The 21,223-nt window shown below is 47.2% G+C and overlaps 1 protein-coding gene across 1 annotated transcript in view; it reads left to right on the top strand.

Moving 5' to 3' along the window:
• Positions 1 to 21,223, top strand: part of PRTG (protogenin) — a 98,187-nt gene that overhangs the window by 69,841 nt on the left and 7,123 nt on the right. The window contains exons 13-16 of the mRNA XM_078684869.1: positions 2,654 to 2,824; positions 18,340 to 18,522; positions 19,443 to 19,563; positions 20,323 to 20,488. Of these exons, the coding sequence (XP_078540995.1) occupies positions 2,654 to 2,824; positions 18,340 to 18,522; positions 19,443 to 19,563; positions 20,323 to 20,488 (641 nt within the window). The remainder of the gene's footprint in view (positions 1 to 2,653; positions 2,825 to 18,339; positions 18,523 to 19,442; positions 19,564 to 20,322; positions 20,489 to 21,223) is intronic.

Below are 21,223 nucleotides of genomic sequence, written 5' to 3'. Positions count from 1 at the left end.
ACTTCATAATATGGTACCTTCAGTGGCAAACATCATCCATAGGGAGCGGGGATCATTAGAAATCTTCTCACATGGGGAGTTTACTGAGTTAGTGTGTTGCTTGAGGCAGGTCACTCTGGTACAAAAGTAAGACTCCCAAGTCTGACACAATGACCATGCTGCCTCTTTCTGCTGAACAGGTCCTCAGAGCACATCTCTGATCGGGTCTCAAGGAGGGTCCACAATGTAAGTGGTAGACCTTCTCCTCCCAGGGCGGTCCGCATCCCTGTATTCCTGACAGGGTAGATCACATTAGACACATGTTCACTGTGTGATCCTGCTCCTTAACCATTTTGGGTATCGGGGCATTGGAGAGGGGGCTGGAGAGCAAGCACTGACACTGCTCTCTGAGTTCCTGCATTAGACGGAGGTGAGGGCATAGGTGAGGGTTACTTGAAGCAAACAACTGCGTCTCGAGCAATTCTGTGTGCAGCGCTGCTTGCAAAACTTGCAATTGATAATGGCGTCGTGAACTAAAAACAAATTCTTGGCTGCGGTTTGTAGCTCGTTTTAGCATCCCCCAGCTGAGTTTCTCCTCACCAGGTGCCAGTGCCAGGTGACCCACAACAGCACCCTGTGAGACTTATTTTTTCAAATGCAGAGAACTTCTACAGAAGTGAAAGGGGAATTAAAGAAGTGAAAACCGATGCTCAGTCACGGGACTGCCACCTTTACAATCCAGAGGGAGTATCGTCTATTCAAAGGGCGTCTTCCTGGGCTTTCTCCACAGAAAAATGGGGGGTTAAGAAGTGCACCAAAGGGCCTGCGATGGCCATTGGGTCCACATGTCCAGGCGGGCCTTCATCAGGCTTCTGTTGTAGGGCAGGTGGTCCTGGCTTTGCACGTATCCACAAGAAGAGGTCAAAGGCAGGGATCTAATGTCACACATAGATGCTTATTCATTTAAAAGGGATATTGGTGTTTTCTTTTTGTATCTGACTGCAGAGTGATAGGATTGTGTAAAATGAACTATGTGACAAATTTTCCGGAGTACGGAGAGTGTGAAATGAAAGGCTGTAGGATGTTGCGCACACAACATTTAAATACCTGTAAATGCACTGTACAAACATTTCAAAATATATCAGAAGCAAGAAAAGCACAAATGAGCCACAGTTTTTATTCTGATGGAAACAAAGATTTTAACAGGGTGAAAACGGGCCGAGACACTTTACTTGGGGATGCTCAAATGATATATATTCGCTGAAGCAAGTCTTCGTTCTCAGCACGAAAACTGCGCAGATTTGGTGGGGATTTCAATCAAAAATGTGCTGTCTGTAAATGACAGTGGCCACCTCATCGTGATTTCGTAATATATTTGTTAGTGTCCTCTAACATGCAGCAGGGCACAAGTCCTATAAAAAGAAGTGGGGGGACTGACAATATGCAAATTGCCTCATGACGTCACGTGCTGAATGTGTCCAGGTGTGTGCAAATTACACCGGGACAAGTTCAGCATATTTCTGTGGGGCCCAGCTTCTTGGCAGGGGGGACGGCGTCCACCCCGTGAAAAGAGTCTGGGGACGCCGGTACCTGCGTGTACCCCCGACTCAAGCCCTGAACATGCACCACAAACACAAACTTCATCCTCACTACTCCATTGTTGAAAGGGCGTGGCTCAGTTACTACTCTTGTTCTTGTCTATGTGAAGCTTGGATTTTTCGCAATCCCTATGACTTCTGTGATGACACGCTGATGTCAGCGCTCCCACTCTGAAAATGATCCCTCGCCTTTGGAAGAGGGTAGTGGGAAGGGCATCCAGCCTCTCCATGGGCCCGCACATCCTGCTGCTGGGCAGACTTTGAGTTGGGTGTATTTGCAACCCAAAGCAAGGCTAAGAAATACAAACTTGGGAGGGAAAACAGAGCCTCTCAAGATGTGAGAGGGGCAAGGACACATCGAAGTGGAAAGACTGACTGCCCAAAATGGAGGCACAGATTCGGAGTACCATAAGGGACGTTCTACCCGACAGGCTTCCATGGTAGTGTTTGTTTTTCTTCCTGCTGTGTTTTAAACTAGAAAGAGGCAAGAGGTTTAGACCTCCCTTAGCTGGACCACCAGCTCTTGTTCATAGAGTAACTGTTAGAATCTACAGCAGTGAGCACACGGGTATCGCATGAGGCAACACTTAAGAGTGCCACAAGTGAAGAGAGAGCAGGTACTTCATTCAGTGGTTCTGTATTCAAAATTAAATATATTACTCATGGTAGTGATTCCAGAGTAATCTAATACGCGGTTCTCTACTCATTTAAGGCTTTTCTTTAACTTTCACAACTCTGCGTTCTTCTTAAGCTGCCTTTTATTGCTCTTCGACTTGTCAGTAAATCACAGGGTTATTTATCCTAGACACTGAAAACATAATTTAATCTAATTGTCGATGACCAGGTTCCTTGACTCAAGGGCGTCCGGAAGACGTGGTTGTATGGTTATTGCACAGGCATCCTCCGTTGCCACATAAACGCGAAATAGTTGGTAGTGAACCAAAAAAATTAAATTAAATGTTAACAATATGTTAGTAATAAGGGGCACTTTACTACTTAAACGCCTGTGAATCATTTGTGTGCAGGATTTTCTAAGGATTTGACTTGTAAAGTTTTCACCTTGTGTGTTCCCACAGCTCCAAGAAGCCCTCCAATGGCCGTGAAGGTAACTTTGATCGAGGAGGGCACTGCACTCGTCTCTTGGAAGCCTCCAGAAGGCCTGGAAATGTCTGTAACCAGCTACACAATTTTATATGCGTCCAAGAAAGCATGGCTCGGTGGAGAGTGGCAAGTGCTTCATATAGATGGTAAGTTCTGATAGTTAAATTACGCTCAAGCTAAAGTAAAGCATTATGAGTCGTGAGAGTATTAAAGGCAATCATCCAGCAAATTTACTGCGATCCGCTTGAAAGTGGGATTTTTTTAATGCAAAATACCAACCATTCAACTGATTAGAATCGTTGTTCAGTTTACACTTAGTAATTTACGTCTTCCAGAAAATCACATTGCCTTTGGCTTCTGCATTTAAGAGTAAGCAAGTTAAAGGGTTTTAATAACGCTCTTTCTTTAATGTGCACAAATATATTATTAAATTCCATTGGGTGGACCCATACTATATGCACAAGTCTGCAACTCAGCAAAAAATAAAACCGCCAGCCATTAACCCGATACACAGAGCACGATATGAAAAAAGAAAGCGATAGAAATGAAAGATACAAAATATTATGGTGTCTCATCACCCCGACTCCCGTATCCCCTGGTCCCAGAATAATTTCAGCTTCTGTTCCGCTCCATACAGGCTGCTTGCTCTGATTCTCTATTAGCGCTGGGATGCCCCTGGGTAACCGTGCGCGGTACAAAATTCTTTAATAATAATAATAATAATTTACTTTGGAGCAAAAAATGTATAGGTCTCCCAGCCCTAGTCTTTTCTGAAAAAATAGCCTGGCATTTCAGTGTGTGTGGTGGCAGCAAATCTATTTCATTTACTCTACATTCATTCTAAGCTGCACATTTCTAGAAATAACTAATTGGATTTCTTTAATTTCGCTCTGTGTCAGACAGCAGCAGCACGAGCCAGTTAGCCATAGAGCAAGATGCATATCACAGCGAGGGTGACGAGCCCAGAAATATGCAGACCCGTTGACGCTGCCCCCTCAGTGGCACGTTTCACGGAGGAAGAGATGGTAAACTGGACCGTTCTGCATGCCATGAACCCTCCCTTTTTATGGGTTCCAAAGCAGGATGGCCCAGCAGGCGACAGATGGAAAGCTATCAATCTCGATTTATTGAAAGCCAATAAGCATCGCAATCGCTATTCCTGTAGTTTGGCCTGTATTTCATTGGGCAAAGGTCATGGAAAAATTCTGGCAGCCTGACAGGTTTATGGCTAGGGCTCTACCATGCCAAAGGTTATGTCAAAAAGACACGTGATCCAGCTGTTGGGAATATATTGGGAGGTATCTTGTTGCAAACTGCTCAGAAGGACTGTAGAACTTGCATATTTTGAGCAGAGGTGGTACATGCCTTTGTAGAGGGTTTTCATCACAGGGAACCTCCTCTTGACACATTAATTGAGGGGGTCGGGTATTTGTAATTAGTAGGAGCTCAACACGCCATAGTACTGCCCTTCAAGCCAGGTGCAGGGTGTATATTTGACAGTTTGTACATTTTAAAGAGCACATATATGGTCCATCGCGTATCTTTCTTCCAGAGCATAATACATGGACAAGTGTCTGTATGAAGTTATAAAAAAATCTAATTGCGTCACTTTCAAGTAGCAGTTTAGAAAATAAAGCTTTTCCTATCCTCTCTGAGTAAAGATCACAATTCAACAATTAATAGGCAACTATATAATGCTTAATTGAAAAATTAAAAATAAGTGCAGGGACACAGAGTTTTTCTTAGGAGCCTTCTGTTGCCCCTTTTAAATGTGGGTTGGCCGAATTGCAAACCAGCCTAGTCTTTATTCCTCCTTGTGCCTTTTTCCAGCTCCCCACATTTCCTGTTTCTTTAGTTTAACCTTGCAGGTTCCTTTTCATGCCTGGTTTCTGTCCTAGCCATTGTTTTCTAATACTTCTTTTTCTCCTTTTTTCTTCATTTTATGCTTCTTTTCTGCCCTGAGCCAAAGTCTGAGGAGGAAATATATGCCCCAGTCCTCTAAAATGATTGATGCCCACCGCCTACAACCATTGGTACACATAAGCACTGCAATCCAGCCTACTTAATACAGCATTAGCCCGCTGCCGACAACTATACTAGCTCAACCTGACTCATATGCATGAGCCGTAGGCGAGGGTCTATAGGGAGAGGGCCTCTAACAACCAGTACAGCTCAAGGTATAGAGGCTATAATGCTTTTAGAACATTCCACTTACTGAGGGTGAAAAAGTTGTAAATTTAAAAGGGAGAAACAGAAAACTTCTTTTGGAGCAGGTCTATAAAGGCCATTATTTGCCCAGAGTCTCCCTGTCTTGAATGGACCTCCCAGCATTCCACTGTTTGAATGATAATTTCAACAAAAGACGTGGAGTGGCGTACAAGTAAGAGTCTGCATGATGCTTCAGCTGCACTACTCGACTGCTGTATTCCAGTAGATGTCAAACTAAGCACAGTTTCATAGTGAGGATCAAGATCTACTTCAGTTGCTGAAGAAGCCATTTACTACAAAAATACATCTCTTCTTTTACCTGACATATCAGCTACTACTAAAACGTGGATTTAAACTGAAACTCCAATGCTTTCAAATAGAAATATATGTTTGTAGCATGTGTTACTGTAGGTACACATTCTGCATACTCCTGTCATCTAGTGTTGGGACTAGACATTTGTAAGTTGTTTTTTCAAGTCACGTGGTATATGGTGACTCCCACCTTAGTTAACAATGCGCCTGGGCGCACCAATCTTTTTTTATTGTCGTCAGGCTTGGATGTGTATGACTAGGGCTCCAAGTTAGACTCTCTCTACGCTTCTGTTCAGTCCCACCCGGTTTATTTGTCTTTCATACTTAAAAAAGACAGCAATCATAAACTTTCTTCCGAAACATCTCCCGGAGACCGACACGCCATCGGCTCCGGAACCGGCTAGGCCTCTGCTCTCTTCCAGCTTCGTGCCTCTCATCTTTGACAACTTTGCAGTGGAGAATGTCCAACGGGTGATAGAACGGATGCCCTTTCAGAACGGTCTTCAAAGTCACACTAACTTTTCGTGGACCGCACACCACCAGGTGTGTAACCTTTGTCTGTCCCCTAACAACAACCAAACTGCTAGCGAGGCCTGCGTGACCCCCATTCAAAGAAATCCCTTCAATATTGATGATAAAGGCCATAGGCATACTACAATGGCAAGCTTCCAACAACGCTCTTGACATTTTCGGGGAACAACTTTTCCTCGACGTGGAACAAAGCAAGGAGGCCATCCCTTCGGGCATTCCGCTCCACCAGCTGACTCCTTGCACAGAAGCCATCTTCTCCTCTGGTTCCGACTCTGAGCACAAAGATCATCATACGGCCATTGATTCTATGGTTTTGATCCTCAAATCAAGAACTTTGCAAGGAGCATGAGTATAGCTGATGTTGAGACACATACCAAGTCTTCTAAGAAGCTACTAGTCGAGGGAGAACACCACACGAAGGGGTCAGACGACAAGCTTTTTAACAGACGGAAGGATCTGGCTGGGCTTCTGCTCTCTGGATGGCTTTGGTCTCTGTTGTATAGTTTGCAGGCTTTGTAGAACGTGTACATTCAGTTGTGTGCAGTGCTTTTCAGAGAAGGGGCTTGCTCTACAATAATGGCAATTAAAAGATGGACCAAAGAATATCCTACACTCTACACAACATTATTTGGTTTTGTTTCTTTGACCCCACATAAGTAATGTTGCAGCCTGCTTGCAGACAACAGAAGTACCAGCATTGTGTCTCCGTTCAAGCACATAAATTTATGCTGGTGCCCCAATGCCACTAGTGGTCACGCAGAGAAATACAAACTTGGGGGTTTCTGGTCAGAGCCAGAAAGAAGTGTCCAGTATTAGGGCTTATGCATGTCTCAGATAGATGTGTCCTTGGACTGCTGAAGGAACTGTTCAGTTAAACACAGTAATTACGTTCACATCCACATAAATGCTCTCAAGTCAGAGAGTAGACTCCGGAAAACATTCTCCCCAATGATGGGCTGCTCTATTGACATCACTGAGTATACCAACGTACAGCAAACTATATCAACCATTTATTTGTATAAATCCATTGAAGACAAACTAATGTTTCTTTCTGTAGAGACTTGGAGGCTGTGTGAATCATAAAGGATGCAGTTGTAAGAGTATGCTTTTAACAGTTGTACTCCTGCTTGCAGACAGCCGTGATCAAAAAATCAGTAAAGCTCTGCCAGTTCTCTCTCACACTGGAAGGTGGGTCTGTGTGCACATTGTAATATTCTCACAATTGCACGACTGCACCGGACTAGGATAAGGATTCACATCTATCTTTGAGATACAGTCCGGGTCAGTCCCTGCGATACATGGCATTAACCTTACCTGGGCTTTTAAGGAAAAGGCCTTATGTTGTGCGCTTAGTGAGTGATCCATACCAGAGGCAAACGGGTTGGTTTGTTGCACCTAATCTACCCCTCTGCAAATGCGCTTCCAAGGGAAAACCCATTACCTCATCGTCCCTCCCTCGCTTCCCTTCCTTACAAAATTGAGGCATCCCTGCCTCACCAGACACCCGTACCCACGTGATTTGTCACGTGGGGACTATATATAGCCCTCAGCCCCCTCATACCTCCTGTTTTTTTTCTTGTCTCACCATTGTGAGACGCGCGTCCCACGCGCTGGCCGTTTTGCGGAGCTGCGGTCATTCTTCACGTTCTGAGGGCTTCGCCCTCGCTTTATGCTGCCTGCTGGGTCTGGCGGTGCCGGCCTGGAGTACGCGAGCCTTCCTCACCGCGTTGCAGGAGTAGCGGTGCACTCTTCGACGGCTGGGCGGACAGGTTCCGGGTGACGGAGTCACCGGCCCTGTGTGGCTGGGGCTGTAGTTCCGGTTCTGGAGGCCGGAATAGGGGACGGCGGCTGTCGGATGTGCTGATGATCCTCGGCTGGCTGTTTCTGATGCTCCATTACAGTAGGGGCCTCGTAAGAGGTCGTTTTTATTTCTTTTTTGTCATTTACTGATTGGTTTTTCGTTTTCTTGCTACTTCATTGGTTACCTCCCGGTATTTTGTATTTATTGGTCGGTTTCTGGGATACTCCTTATTTAAGGCTTGTCTCTGCTGTGCTTCTCTGACCTTTTTCATTATGGCTAAGCGGACCTCCAAGCGCTTACGTGTTTTGTCCTCCTCTTCTGATGATGAGATGCCTATCCCGGCTCGTCGGACCAGGTCCCAGGGTCCGGTGGATTCTTCTGCCCTCCTGTCTGCTTCTGAGGTGCAGTCCATGATTGAGGCTGCTGTGTCTCGTGCCCTGGAGGCGAGGGGTGCTATGACAAGGCGCAGGTCTTCTCGTGCTGCGGGGGGGTCCGGTGGACTCTCCCTCTGAGGACTCCTCTTCTTCTTCGGACTCTGCCATGCCTTCTACGTCTTCGGGGAAGTTTGTGCGTAGGGAAGAGGTGCCTGCTATTCTCCAACACATCAGGGAGAACTTGGGATTTTCTCCTTTTGCTGCTCCCGTGGGGTCTGAGGACATTTTTCCCCAATATGTTAAGCCACTTGCGCTCGCTATGCCCTTTCATGGCCGCATCAAAGACTTGATTTCGGGGGAATAGCGGGACCTTGAGCGCGCCTCTGTTCCTCGCTTTTTGCAGAAGCTTTATTCCCTGGAGGATGGGGAGGTCTCTCTTCCTCACTCTGTGAAGGTGGATGCCATGATAGCCACTCTTATTGGTCGCACTTCTCTCAATCCTGAAGATTGTTCACCTTCGGATGCTACTGATAAGAAGGTGGATGGTGCACTGAAGAAAGCCTTTTCCGCTGGGAATTTGTCTTTACGTGCTGGCGTCTACTCGGCATATGCGGCACAGTCCTTGGTGTCTGACTTTGGCAAACTGGCCACGGCTATTCAGGAGGAGACGGACTGCTCTGGCTTGCTTGTTCACATGGAGCAATAGGCTAAGCTCTTGGCTGACGTCTCTTCGGATGTGCTTCGGTCTGCAGCCATGGCCTCTGGCTCCTTGGTTTTGGCTCGTCGGAACTTGTGGATGCGTGACTGGAAGGCTGATTCTTCGGAGAAGTCCTCGCTCCTTAAGATCCCCTTTGATGGCAAGATCCTCTTTGGTGACCAGCTGGATAGTATGATCACTAAGGCCTTCAAGGACCGTAAACATGCTCTGCCTTACAAGGGCAAGGCGTCTGCCACTGGTTCTCGCCGTTTTTGGAATCCGGCTCCTTCCTCCTCTGCGTCCTTTCAGTCTTCCCGCCAGTCCTCCAAGAACTTTTCTACTCGTCAGCGCCGCTTCAGACCCGGGAAATCTTCGGTCTTGCCTGGTCCCAAGCTTCCGGCGGATACCTTCAAGAGGAAGTCCTGACGTCGACTGTGTTTCGGCCGCCGGTCCTGTGGGCGGGAGGCTGATGTCTTTCCTGGTCGCTTGGCGGCTGGATGTGAGGGATCTCTGGGCGTTGACTATTATCAGGAGAGGCTATCTTATAGACTTTGTTGCCGTTCCACCCGGCTGGGGCACCATCCTTACTCCTATCCCCAAGTCTCCGACCAAGAGGGAGGCTCTGCTGGAAGGGGTTCGGGATCTTCTGTCAAAGAAGGCGATCGTTCTGGTCCCACTGACGCAGCGAGGTCTGGGATGTTATTCCATTTTGTTTCTGGTCCAGAAGGTGGCAGGGGGATTCCGGCCGGTTCTGGACCTGAAGAGGGTGAATGGTTGGGTTCGGACCGTCCACTTCAAAATGGTGACTTTGCAGTCCATCATCCCGTTGGTGGGGGTCCGGGACTTCATGACGTCTATCGATTTGCAGGACGCTTACCTTCACGTTCCTGTGGCTCGGACTCATCAGCAGTTTCTTCGTTTTGCGATTGGCAGCTTCCACTTCCAGTTTGCGGTTTTGCCATTCGGGCTGAAGTCCGCCCCTCGGGTCTTCACCAAACTCTTGGCCCCTTTGGTGGCCCTGGTCCACTGTCGGGGGATCTTTCTACATCCATATCTAGACGACTGGTTGGTTCATGCTCCCTCTTTCCAGTTGTCTCTCGATCACACAGACGTGGTGCTGGCCGTTTTGAGGGAACACGGCTTTCTTGTCAATCTGGGCAAGTCGTTCCTTGTTCCATCCCAGGATCGTCTCTTCATTGGGGCCAGGTTTCGGACCGATTTGGGGGTGGTCACTCTGCCCGAGGCTCGGGTGGCCAAGATTCAAGCTCACATCCTGTCTCTTCTGTCCGGTCTGGTGCAGGTGGCAGCACGTTGGCTACAGGTCCAGGGGGATATGGCGGCCACAGTTTTTCTGGTTCCTTGGGCCAGATTCCATTTGCACACTCTGATGGCTCATGTTCTGGCGCATTGGTCTCCCCTTTGCCTTCCCCTCTCTTCTCCAATCCCGGTTTCCCCTCAGATCAGGTCGTCTCTGGGTTGGTGGCTGGTTCGGGGTCATTTGCTGAAGGGTGTCTCTCTCTCTCCTCCGGCTCCGGTCGTGGTGACCACTGATGCCAGCCTCTCGGGATGGGGGGCCTGGCTGGGGGTTCATCAGTCCAGGGGCTTCTGGTCTCCCGCTCAGAGCGGGATGTCGTCGAACTGGAGGGAGTTGGAGGCGGTCCGTTTGGCTCTGTTGGCCTTCTCCCAGTTTCTGCGGGGTTCCGTGGTCCTGATCAGGACGGACAACATCACTGCCATGGCTTACGTCAACAGGCAGGGGGGGACGAGGTCCTCTTCTCTAGCCCTGGTGGCGAGGCGGTTGTTTGTTTGGGCGGAATCTCATCTGTTGGCGCTCTCGGCGATCCATATTCAGGGGGTGTCCAATTCCCGGGCGGATGCCCTCAGCAGGGCCATTCCGTCTTCTGTGGATTTCTGCCTTCATCGGGAGTTGTTTGTGGCTCTGACGGTGCGTTGGGGTGTTCCGGTGGTGGACCTCTTTGCGGATGTGGGAAATGCCTTGGTGTCCCGGTTTGTCTCCCGCTGTCGGGAGGGGTCGGCCTGGGCGGTGGATGCTCTCTCCTGCCCTTGGCCCCGCGGGCTTCTGTATGCGTTTCCTCCTTTCCCCCTTCTTCTCCGCTTCCTTCTCCGGGTCCGGTCCTCGGGGGCTTCTGTGATTCTGGTGGCTCCGGCGTGGCCTCGTGCCTCCTGGTTTCCTCTCCTGGTGGAGATGAGGTCGGAGGTGGAGTGGTTGCTGCCTCTGTCCCCTCCCCCTTTGGTCTTCCCGGCGTTGCAACGGGATGTTCTGGGCCGGATGCGCTTGGCGGCTTGGAGGTTGAACGCTTAGGTCTTCTGCGTCAAGGGGTTCCGGCTGGTTTGACCTCTACTCTGCAGGCGGCTAGGCGCGCTTCGACCAACAAGTCTTATTTGCGTCACTGGCGTTCTTTCAGTCGATGGTGTCTTGTCCGGGGTTTGGACCCTGCTACCTCTTCTTTGTTTGAGGTGATGCTGTTTCTTCAGGAGGGTGCTGCCTTGGGCTTGAAAGTGTCTTCCCTTCATTTGCAATGGGCAGCGATTAAGGCGTTTCGAAGCTCTTGGGGCAATCTCTCTGATTCTGAGGGGTTGGTCAGTCGCCTTTTTAAGGGTTTGTGTAATGTTCTTCCTGCCCCTCGGAGGCATTTTCCGACCTGGGATCTTTCTCTGGTTTTGGACGCCTTGATGTCTTCTCCCTTTGAGCCTTTGCTTTCGGTGGATCTGCGCCTCTTGTCCTTCAAGACCTTCTTTCTTATGGCCATTTCCTCTGCTCGCCGCCTGGGTGAACTGGGTGCTCTTTCTTCCAAGCACCCTTTTTGTCGGATTTTTGATGACAGAATCGTGTTGCGGCCGATTCTTCGTCCTAAGGTGGATTCTCAGTTCCACAGGGATCAGGAGTTGGTTCTTCCTTCCTTTTTTGATTCTCCGTCCTCGGAGTCTGAGGTCCGGCTTCACTCTTTGGATGTTAGGAGGGCTCTCCTGGTCTATTTGGAGCGGGTCGCTCCTTTCCGTCTCTCGGATTCCCTTTTTGTTAATTTTGGTCCTGTGAATCGGGGTTTGCGTCCTTCTACTCCTTCCTTGAGTCGTTGGGTTCGTTCGCTGATTTCTTTGGCTTACAAAGAGGGGGGTCACCTTTCTCCTTTGGGGGTTCAGGGTTGTTCCACTCGCTCCATGGCTGCTTCCTGTGCGGAGGTCCAAGGGGCTTCCATTTCGGAGATCTGCCGGGCTGCCACCTGGGCTTCCCCGCTGACATTTGCCTCTCATTACGGGATTGGACAGGAGGTTGACTGTGCTGATGTCTTTGGACACAGGGTTCTTTCCACTATGGTTCCTGAATAGTGGTTTTTCCCTGGTCTTCTGTGTTTTTTAATAAACCTGTTTTTTGCATACCTTCTTTGGTTGTCCTGTTTGGCTTTGTACATCTCAATTTTGTAAGGAAGGGAAGCGAGGGAGGGACGATGAGGTAATGCTTCAATTACTTACCAGTAATTGAATTACTCTGAGTCCTACTCCCTCGCTTCCCTTACTTACTTCCCTCCCTCCCTCCCTGAAGGTCCAGGCCAACCTTTTGGTATGGTTTCGATCTGTGTGGTATTACAGGAGGTATGAGGGGGCTGGGGGCTCTATATATAGTCCCCACGTGACAAATCACGTGGGTACGGGTGTCTGGTGAGGCAGGGATGCCTCAATTTTGTAAGTAAGGGAAGCGAGGGAGTAGGACTCAGAGTAATGCAATTACCGGTAAGTAATTGAAGCATAATCACGGACTCCCCAAGGTCTTCAGTCAAAACGACTCATAACACAGACCACAGAAATCTGATCTATTAATGCTAGTAAAATAACATAAACTGTATATACGTGTTTGGGGCCATACCTCGGCCCCAAAAGGAACTGATACCTTTTTATATCCATATAATTTGTACCACTATTTTTACTTCTCTGTAATTAAGGTCCAATAAGGCATTGTTTCTGCAGTCTATTTCCTACTTCACGCCCTGTGCTAGCTTCTAACCCATGTCCGCCTCATAAGCCTTGGCTGCTCGTCTTCTTTACCTTGGGGATTCGAGCGCCTGAAATGGAGTAACTGGTTACCTAGCTGGAGTCCAGCAGTGCGTGTGCTTGGACACCTCTGGCGAAGGTCTGGGGACACTGTCGGTATTCGTGGTTAAATCAGACCCAAACAACACACCCTGGAGCTATCGAGCCTGGCATCTTCCGCTCCCAAGGGCCCGCCCGAGTGATACTGCGCAGGGCGCGCACGGCGCACGTGCGTCACCCGGAGCGTGCCCTCGGCCGGAGCCTCCACGCAAGCCCTGTCACCCGGAGCGTGCCCTCGGCCAGAGCCTCCTCGCGAGCCCCGGATGCGGCGTCTCCGCGCGCAGCTGAACTGAGCGCTCTTGTTCGTCCAGCGGCTGATAAACGAGGGGCTGTTTGCGCAAGCAGGGCTTGTTTGCAGCCGGAGCCATCTCCGCGCGCCCCCCGCCTCCCGGGAAGAGCTTCTGCCTTCACACATCTTGACGCTGTAAATCAGCGCAGATTCCAGAGCTGCGTGAGCGGGCACTGGGTTTCAAAGGCGGCATTGAGAAAGGCCCTGCCATATTGGAGCCTGACCTTTGTCTGGTGGCGGTGTAAATATTACTTCTCAGGAGGGACGGATAACTCGTGCTCTGCACCAAGAATGCAGTATCCTGATGAAGAAACCGATGCTCTTCAGGAGTTTTAAAACCGTGTTTGCCTGAAACGCGTTCCTTCGTTTGAATTTAACAGGCACGTTTGACAGGAACGCATGGCTGCCTTTCTGCACATGTCCACTTTATTCTACTGTTACTTGGGGCCTTGGGCTAATGTCTATTTGCCGCGCAAGGCATTACACTATGCCATGGCGTATTGCTGTTTAACAAGCTCTTGGGGTAGGGAAGGCCACTCAACCTAACTACTCTTAAGTTTACAGGCTAAACAACCGATGCTACCCCACCCCCTAAGTACCTTTCACTATTCAGAGGCCCTGTAACTCTCCCTTCCTCTGTTCCAGGGCTTCTTTCTGCATTACCCGACTCCCAGCCTTCTGTTGCTTTCAAATGACTCGTGCGCTCTAGGTCCCGGTGCTTAATCTAGGGCTCTGTAAAGAAAGTCCGCTTTTCATCTACCCTCAAGTATTGGACTAATGTTACTGATTTTAGACTCGCTGAGAGTGCACTGGGGCCTGCTAACCAGACCTCGTGCCTGTGCCCTGACCTTAAACTGATATGTTGAATTAGCTTATACCCAATTGGCTGAGCTAGCTTACCTGTAAGTCTGTATTAAAGGGTACCCAGGGCAATTAAGTTAGAGAGTCCAAAAAGCGATTGCAGCACTGGTTGTGCCACCTAGGGTAGGACGCAAGTAAAACGGGACTAACAGCCTACCATTTGCAGGCTGGAAGAGCAGTTTAACTGCTAGCCTGACTTTGCAATTTAAAGCAATGGCAAAGTCAGACTTGGCAAAGTCAGACTCCCCCCTGGTATATGCATAAGCCATCCCTATGGCAGGCTTATCGCGTCCCAACGCCAGGTACAACATATTCCACAGGCAAAATATGAAACTTTGCATGTTTTGAGAGTGAAAACACGAAACTATTGTTTTTATTGTGGAAAGGCTTGTTTGCCTAGTTGGCTAGTGCAAAGTTTCACGCTGACCCCTTAGCTGTGCTAACTCTGGAATGGTGTGACCAAAGTGGATCATCCAAGGTATCCAACAACTCGTTACATTAAGCCTTGATTCTCAGGTCGAAATTAAGTTATAGTATACAACTTTAGCAAAGTTGTCACTTTCTTGCCTTCATTACTCTGTGTCCATCCAAGGGTGTTCTCTGGAAGGAGATGTCACCTACCTCCTGTAGGAAGCCACACAGGTGTTGGCCCAAAAGACGAGCTTTAAAGGATAAACTGCCTTTGAAGGGCAAATGGGTAACATATGGCAGAGGGGCTGCTCCATTGCTTAGGCAGATAGGCTGGCACTTGGGACAGGAGAGGGGAAAACAATTGTCAAACCGGTTTTCCCGGGGCATGTAGCCACTCCTCCGGTTTAGGCCAGGGAGCTCCACATGCCGGGAGAGGGGTCTTGCTTTATTGCAAGTGGATAGAATGGTGCATCCTAGGATGACCATATGCAGCACTATGTAGAAAGTGGTCATCAGGTGAGATGGAACCTGGTAGCCCATTGGCTACCAAGGGCATTTTCTCAGCATTAGCAGGGCACCCCTTGCACCTCGAACTCAGATCTCGACTGGACTGGACGAAGGACTGAGAAAGGACTGCACTACTGTGGAACCAGTAAAGAGAGGCTGCACCGGAGTGCACTGTACCTGTTGAACCTGGTGGAGGGACTGTGCGTGCTGTGTCCTGCTTGAGAAGTCCTCTCCAGAGCCCAGTCAAAGCCAAGAAACTCCAAAGGTCAGTCAGCTGAGAAGTCTGCTGGGGGAAGTAGGTAGCCCAAAGTCTTCAACCAGCTGCCAGCAACCTCAGTGAAGCACCAGGCACCAAAACCTGATTCACAAAGTTGCACCAGTTTGCTGAGCCTGTGAGTGTTGTTGGGAGTGCAGCTGGGACCCCCCCAGAGGATGAGTTATCGACCCAGGAAGGATTGGCCTGGGATTGCAATATTGGGCAACCAGTAGACCAGTAGGGACTGGCACTGAGAGGACTTTGAGGGACGTCAACCCTATGACCAGGACTGCCTCACCCCCTTCGTGGACTGACGAGTAGTCGAAGTTGACTGCATCGCATCCACAGAGTCCTTTGAGCATCTTCTCAATCCTTCATCCCTTGCATTAGTCCCAATTGCATAGGAAAGCAAAGTATAAAAGTGCCTGGACCCAACTGAAGACTACTTCACATGCAGAGGGAACTAGTTCTGAGGACCTGGATGAGGACCTACTTGAGTTGGTCGCCTATAGTGACCACATTACAGCTACCCTCAACTTTGTGGATCTTTTTCGTTGTGATGTCTAAAAATACATACAATTCCAGTATATTTTTTATAAATTGGTTTTCTTTTGCATCTCATTGAATTTTTTCCTCAATTGTATTGGTGCTGTTTAAATGCCTGACAGTTGTTACTCTGCGTAAGTCTTGCTGCGTAGAGCTACAGCTACCACCTAGGGTTGGGCCAAAGGTTTAACAAACAAAACCCAAGGATTCTAAAGGGGTTGGTTCGTGGTACTACACTGTGAGGTCACACAATCACACCTTAAAACACACACCGATTCCTCACAGTTGTTCTTACTTTCATAGGGCTCAGTCACTTAAATCCCGGGGCTTTTCAACTAGGCCCCACCATTCTCACACAGCAGTGAGTCTCTTATAGCACCCTATCTTTATCTAAAGATTGTTCGAGGAACAGTGACTCTCCCAGGAGTCTGTCACTTTTAGAGGGCTCTGTCATTATCCCCAATTTTAGAGCTATGCTAGAGATCTCTTAGTACCTTAGATCTCTTAGTATCGCAGGTGGCTTCTAATATCCTATAGCTATATTGTTGTCTTATGTCTTGGTCACTACCTGATGACAATATCGAAACCAAGATATGCAATTCTAAACCAACTATGTCTGGAATCTAAGGTTTTAGTTTTGTCAGTGTTGGGGTGTTACTAATATGTATCTGTCTGTATGGCTATTTCTAAACACAGTGTACATCTTCAGTGGAAGATCTCTTGGCGCTATTGGGTACAAAAAGTATGCTCCAAAGAAAAAGCTTTAATTAGGTGTCAGGCAGCCGGGTCTTGGCAGTTTCTGTGGGACGTATGATTGGTCTGATTATTTCCCGAGAGGTTTCCACAACCTTACAACTTGCTGCATGTAGGATCTACCACCCCACTCAGAGCTCCTCAGTTTAGGAACCCTGTTGAGAAGGTTAGACGAACATTACAAACTGTGCGAATGCAGATATTTAGTGAATTGCGTTAGCTAGAGAGAAGTAGAACGGTAATGATACATTAGGCAGATTTACAACATCTTCTTTTTTAAGGTTAGTCCATGCAAGTTTCTGATTTTGGTAGAGATGTGGTAAGATATTTCAAACTGGATAATACTGGTTGTAGAGCCTTGAATATATTGACAATTGTGTTTTGATTTTTCCTTAAAAATGCACTAAGAGCAGAAGGGTCAGAGAATTGTGTAGCTGATAGTAAAGTGATGTCCAACTGGTCTGCCATCCTTCTAACTAGACAAACTAGAGTGGGACAAACATCAATAGACTGAAGTTATAGACTTAGGGAGTATTTTCTGTCACTAAGAGCTTGGGTTTTGAGGAGTTAAGCTTAAGTTAGTTGGCACTTATCCACCAGTGCACCTTATCAAGCGCTGCACAAGTGACTGGAACTACATTTCCTCCTGGTTCCGAGTGTTAAACAGAATCTGGTTCCCATAGGCATATACGTAAAATGCAAAGCCTAGTCCGTGCAGCAAATGGCCACTGGCAGAAGATACAGGTTAAATAAAAGAAAAAAAGCAAGAATCCCCATAGTCAGTGGTGTCCCTGGACATTAACACTGACAGTGTCTGTAATAGTATCTGATGCACAACAGAGTGTTGCTCATTCTTACAAATTAGCTGGAAAAGGCTCCATATGTAGGTACAAATCGATCTTGTTTTTTTTTTCAGATTAAAGTTCGGTTTCTTGTGCAAAGGGTAAATAAACAGTTAAAAGTTTCAAATTAGTAGATAAACCTTCGGTAATAAAAATTAGTTCACTCATTGGAAAGCAAAGGGCCAGCAGCCAAGTCCCAAGCTGTCAAGGAAGTAAAAGGAGATAAGGCTGAGGTTGAAGATGAGCATAACGCTAATTTGGTTAGAGCCCATCTTCAGAGGCAATTACTTCCTGCAGCCCACAACTTTATCTAACGAAAAAAGTTTCAAATTTATCAGCTAGATGTAGTTAGTGTTCCACTTTCGCCAAGGTGGCAAATAAATGGGCTAATGTTTTCTGAAGGATGAGTTTTTGAAAATGTTTGAACTGAACCTTTAATCTTCTGAGATTTCTAAATGTCTAAAATTTGAAAAAGAAAAAATTAAAAAAGCGCCCAGGCTTCAATAGAGAGAGCCGGTAGGGTAGTGGTCCCATGATCAGGCAAGATTGCATCAGACAAAGTAAAACTAACTGGGAGTCTTGCTAAGCATGCATCCAATGCAATCAGGAAATCTGTGCTTTCCTTGGAGCACTCTCAGACCAATGGCTTTCTGTCTCCACATTACTCTCCAAGTACGTTTGGATGTTCAGTAGTCAGGGGTTCCATAACTACTTTGGTTCTGTCACCTACATTTCATCGTTCCTGGTGCTCTATCACACTAGTGGGACTCGAGTGCTACGTCATACCTCTGGGACGCTTGTCTCAAAACTCTAGTCAAAATCCTAAAGTCATGTCCAAATACTAAATTCTGTCTGCATTTCAACCTAGGGCTCTGAGGGTATCTTAGGACTAGGTTCATATAACTGGCTTTGTCCAAATTTCTAGTCAGGAACTCTTACCTATACTGCTTTTTTGCCCTATAACTGTATCTGCGCCCTATAGCTGTAAGCAACATGTATATCACCACTTAAGAAGAACATTGTTTTTGGGCTCTTGGTAGAGCCGGGAATGTTCAGCAGGCTCATGAGAAAGGAAGTTTTACCTTAATGAACGTGTACAGTTATAAGAGTATGATACCTAGCCTGTTGTGTTGTTGCTATTCATGCATCAATGTTTCCTTTTTCAGGAGCAATATCCATGGCTTTACTGGAAAACTTGGTGCCTGGAAACGTCTATATTGTCAAAATTTCAGCTTCCAATGAGGTCGGAGAAGGTCCCTTTTCGAATGCAGTGGAACTGCCCGTCCTGACCAAGGAGAAGTCAGACATAAGCCAAAAGTCAAAGCAGTTGGATTCTGCTAACAATGAAGGTGAGTGCACAGAGACGTGTTTTACAAGCACAGGAAGCTTAGTGATGGCATGGATGTTTAAGCACCTGATGAGACATTACTCCAAAGTCATGCTGCATTGCCCACCTTCCCGCTCCACTTCCCCCTTGACTCCCCAAGATATCTAGCCATTGCATGCCCCTCCCAAACCCTTATGGGCACATCAAGACATTGCCATCTTATGGGAGCGTATAGTCATTGGCCACCACTGGAAACATGTAGCCATGGGCTACCTCTCGGGATATAAAACCATTGCCCTATTTTGGGGACATCCAGCCATTACCCACCTTTGGGTAAATCCAGCCAGTGCCCCACTCTAGGAATACCCATCCATTGGCTACTGCAAGAGACATCCAACCATTGCCTATATCTGGGGATGATATCCAACCATTACTTCCCATTTCAAATAAAAATAGTCATCAATGCATTATTCCCATAGAACATATCCATGATGATTCGTAATAGCATTTTTTTCAAGTTCAATTTCCATTTTGTATCATTAATACTATGAGGTTCTTCTTGCTGCCAGTCTTTTGTCATTGTGCAGAGTAAGTGTAAGTGGTCGAATGCTCTTGATTGTGCCTCTTCTTCCAGTGCCAACAGTAGCCCTCCTATTTATTCACTGTTACCCAATAATTTCCCATCCAGTGCTGGGAATATGTCACTTTTGTACTTAAATGAAAATGCCCGCTTTGAAATGTTCTTCGTAGCCAGGGGTACTAATAAATTATTTTATTTATCAATTTAATCAGAATGTCAGTATTAAAAAAACAGAGACTGTGAGTTAAGTTTCTGCCATTTCTTTTGTCAGATTGAAGCCTTTTTGGTGTATACCTTTGATTACTGTTGTGTAAAATCCAAGGTGTGTGGCAATCTAAGGTGTGTTTCATCTAATATTGCAGTGTTCTCTGGCTACTACTCCTTGGACCAGAAGTCGATGACGGGGATCATTGTGGGAGTCTGCATAGCATTGACATGCATCATCATCTGCATCCTTATCCTCATCTACCGGAGCAAAGCCAGGTACTCCTGATCAACTGGGGGTCTTTGTGTTTTTGAATCATGAGGGTTGTAATTATGTTCCTGTACCGGGAACAGTAGAAACCCTAGTACACTAAATATAGGTTTTATAATGAGTGATCCCACCAGTAGTGCTTTAAAAGAGGATAACACACTATATATTTATACGAGTAAGACGTTCTTACAAAGCTATTCCTAGAAATACATGAGTAAGTCATACATAAGCCTGGAGTAAGACACAAATACTCACAGAAAAAACTTTGGTAATCGGGTCTTACTATGTACATGCAATTCACATCAAAGAAAGGAGTTAAACACAACCAACCACTCTTGGAAACACGTTTTGTGTCCTAAGAAAGGGCCATAGCCCTACTGCCAAGCAATACAGTGGAGCCCTGCTACAATCACTAATGTGGTTTGGCAGAGAGAATAGGATTCTAACAGCGGTATAAGAGGCTGTTCCATACTATCGGGCACTACAGACAACAGAAGTGGTCAGCCTCTTGGCGAGGCTGAGGACAGGAGTCCTTGAGTGGGCAGAACTGGAGCAAGAAGCAGGCAGGTCCGAACCACTAGCTAACATAAACCACAGCAGCAACTCTGAGCCAGATAACTAGACTTAATGCTGGCAGGGAGACCGTCATGTTCATGGAAATGGTTACAAAAGAATTATTTCAGTTGTTGGCGGTTTTAATTGATTGCTTTCATCTTATGCCATTGATGAATTTATTGAAGGCTGCAATTTCCCCACTTCTTTTACAGGAAAACTTCTGCCGTTAAACTGGCCCAGCAACGGAATGAGCCACTTCCCCGTGCTAGAATTGTACTGGCCCATCAGAGCCAAGTGGAAAAGACTCTGAGCCAAGTGGAGGAAAACGGTGAATCCTTGATGCCGATGATGGTTGGAAACAACTTCATTGACGCAAAGGTAACGTGAGGATGAAAGTGACAAGATTAGGTCTGCGCTTGGTGCCGCACATGGTTAATGCATATTGCTGTTTTTCATTCAGTAGTGGTGGGTGCAGGCCAATGCCGTCTTCTACCTATATCAACATGCAGTTTATCTTGGCCAACAACATATTGTAAGACTTGCACGTGTAGTTGGGCATTTCAGTGGCAGCGACTGCATCCAGTTTTGGGCGGCATTAAATGTGCTTGCTTGTCGCACTGAGCTTAGAGTGTTAGCCTCTGTTCGGCAGTGTCAAATTTATAGAGCGTGTAGCCGCCACTAGATCACCATGGGTGCTCTCTGACTGTCCCAGTGATGATAGGTGGAGGGGCATGTTTGTTTAGAGAGGTGCAGTTTTAGTATGTCCTCTACGGGTAGAGCTGTGCGTGATCCTCTTTCATCGCAGCAAAGCATTAAGGATGGTATGCATGCAACTGTATGCTTGGTAAGGCTCCAGATTTCACATTGTGCATAATGCTGATTGTGAGCTTGTCTCTTAAGTGCTCTAGATTTTAGCATATGAGGGAACTGAAGCACTATAAATGAGATTCTGTTGCAAGAATGGCACAGTTTTGTCCAGTGTGAAGGCCCGGTTTAGAGCTTAGGTGTCTCTTTGAATGCTAGACCTCATGTTCATGGTTCTTGGTGCTCCAAGCAGTGCCCAGCTACAACCAGGGGCGAACATATATTGGGTGTGGAGCTCTTCATCGTGGA

This window comes from Lissotriton helveticus, chromosome 3_2 (assembly GCF_964261635.1).
Source record: "Lissotriton helveticus chromosome 3_2, aLisHel1.1, whole genome shotgun sequence".
Taxonomy (NCBI): Eukaryota; Metazoa; Chordata; class Amphibia; order Caudata; family Salamandridae; genus Lissotriton; species Lissotriton helveticus.
Note: the sequence above shows the minus strand (reverse complement) of the source record. Positions and strands in the feature narration are given on the sequence as shown.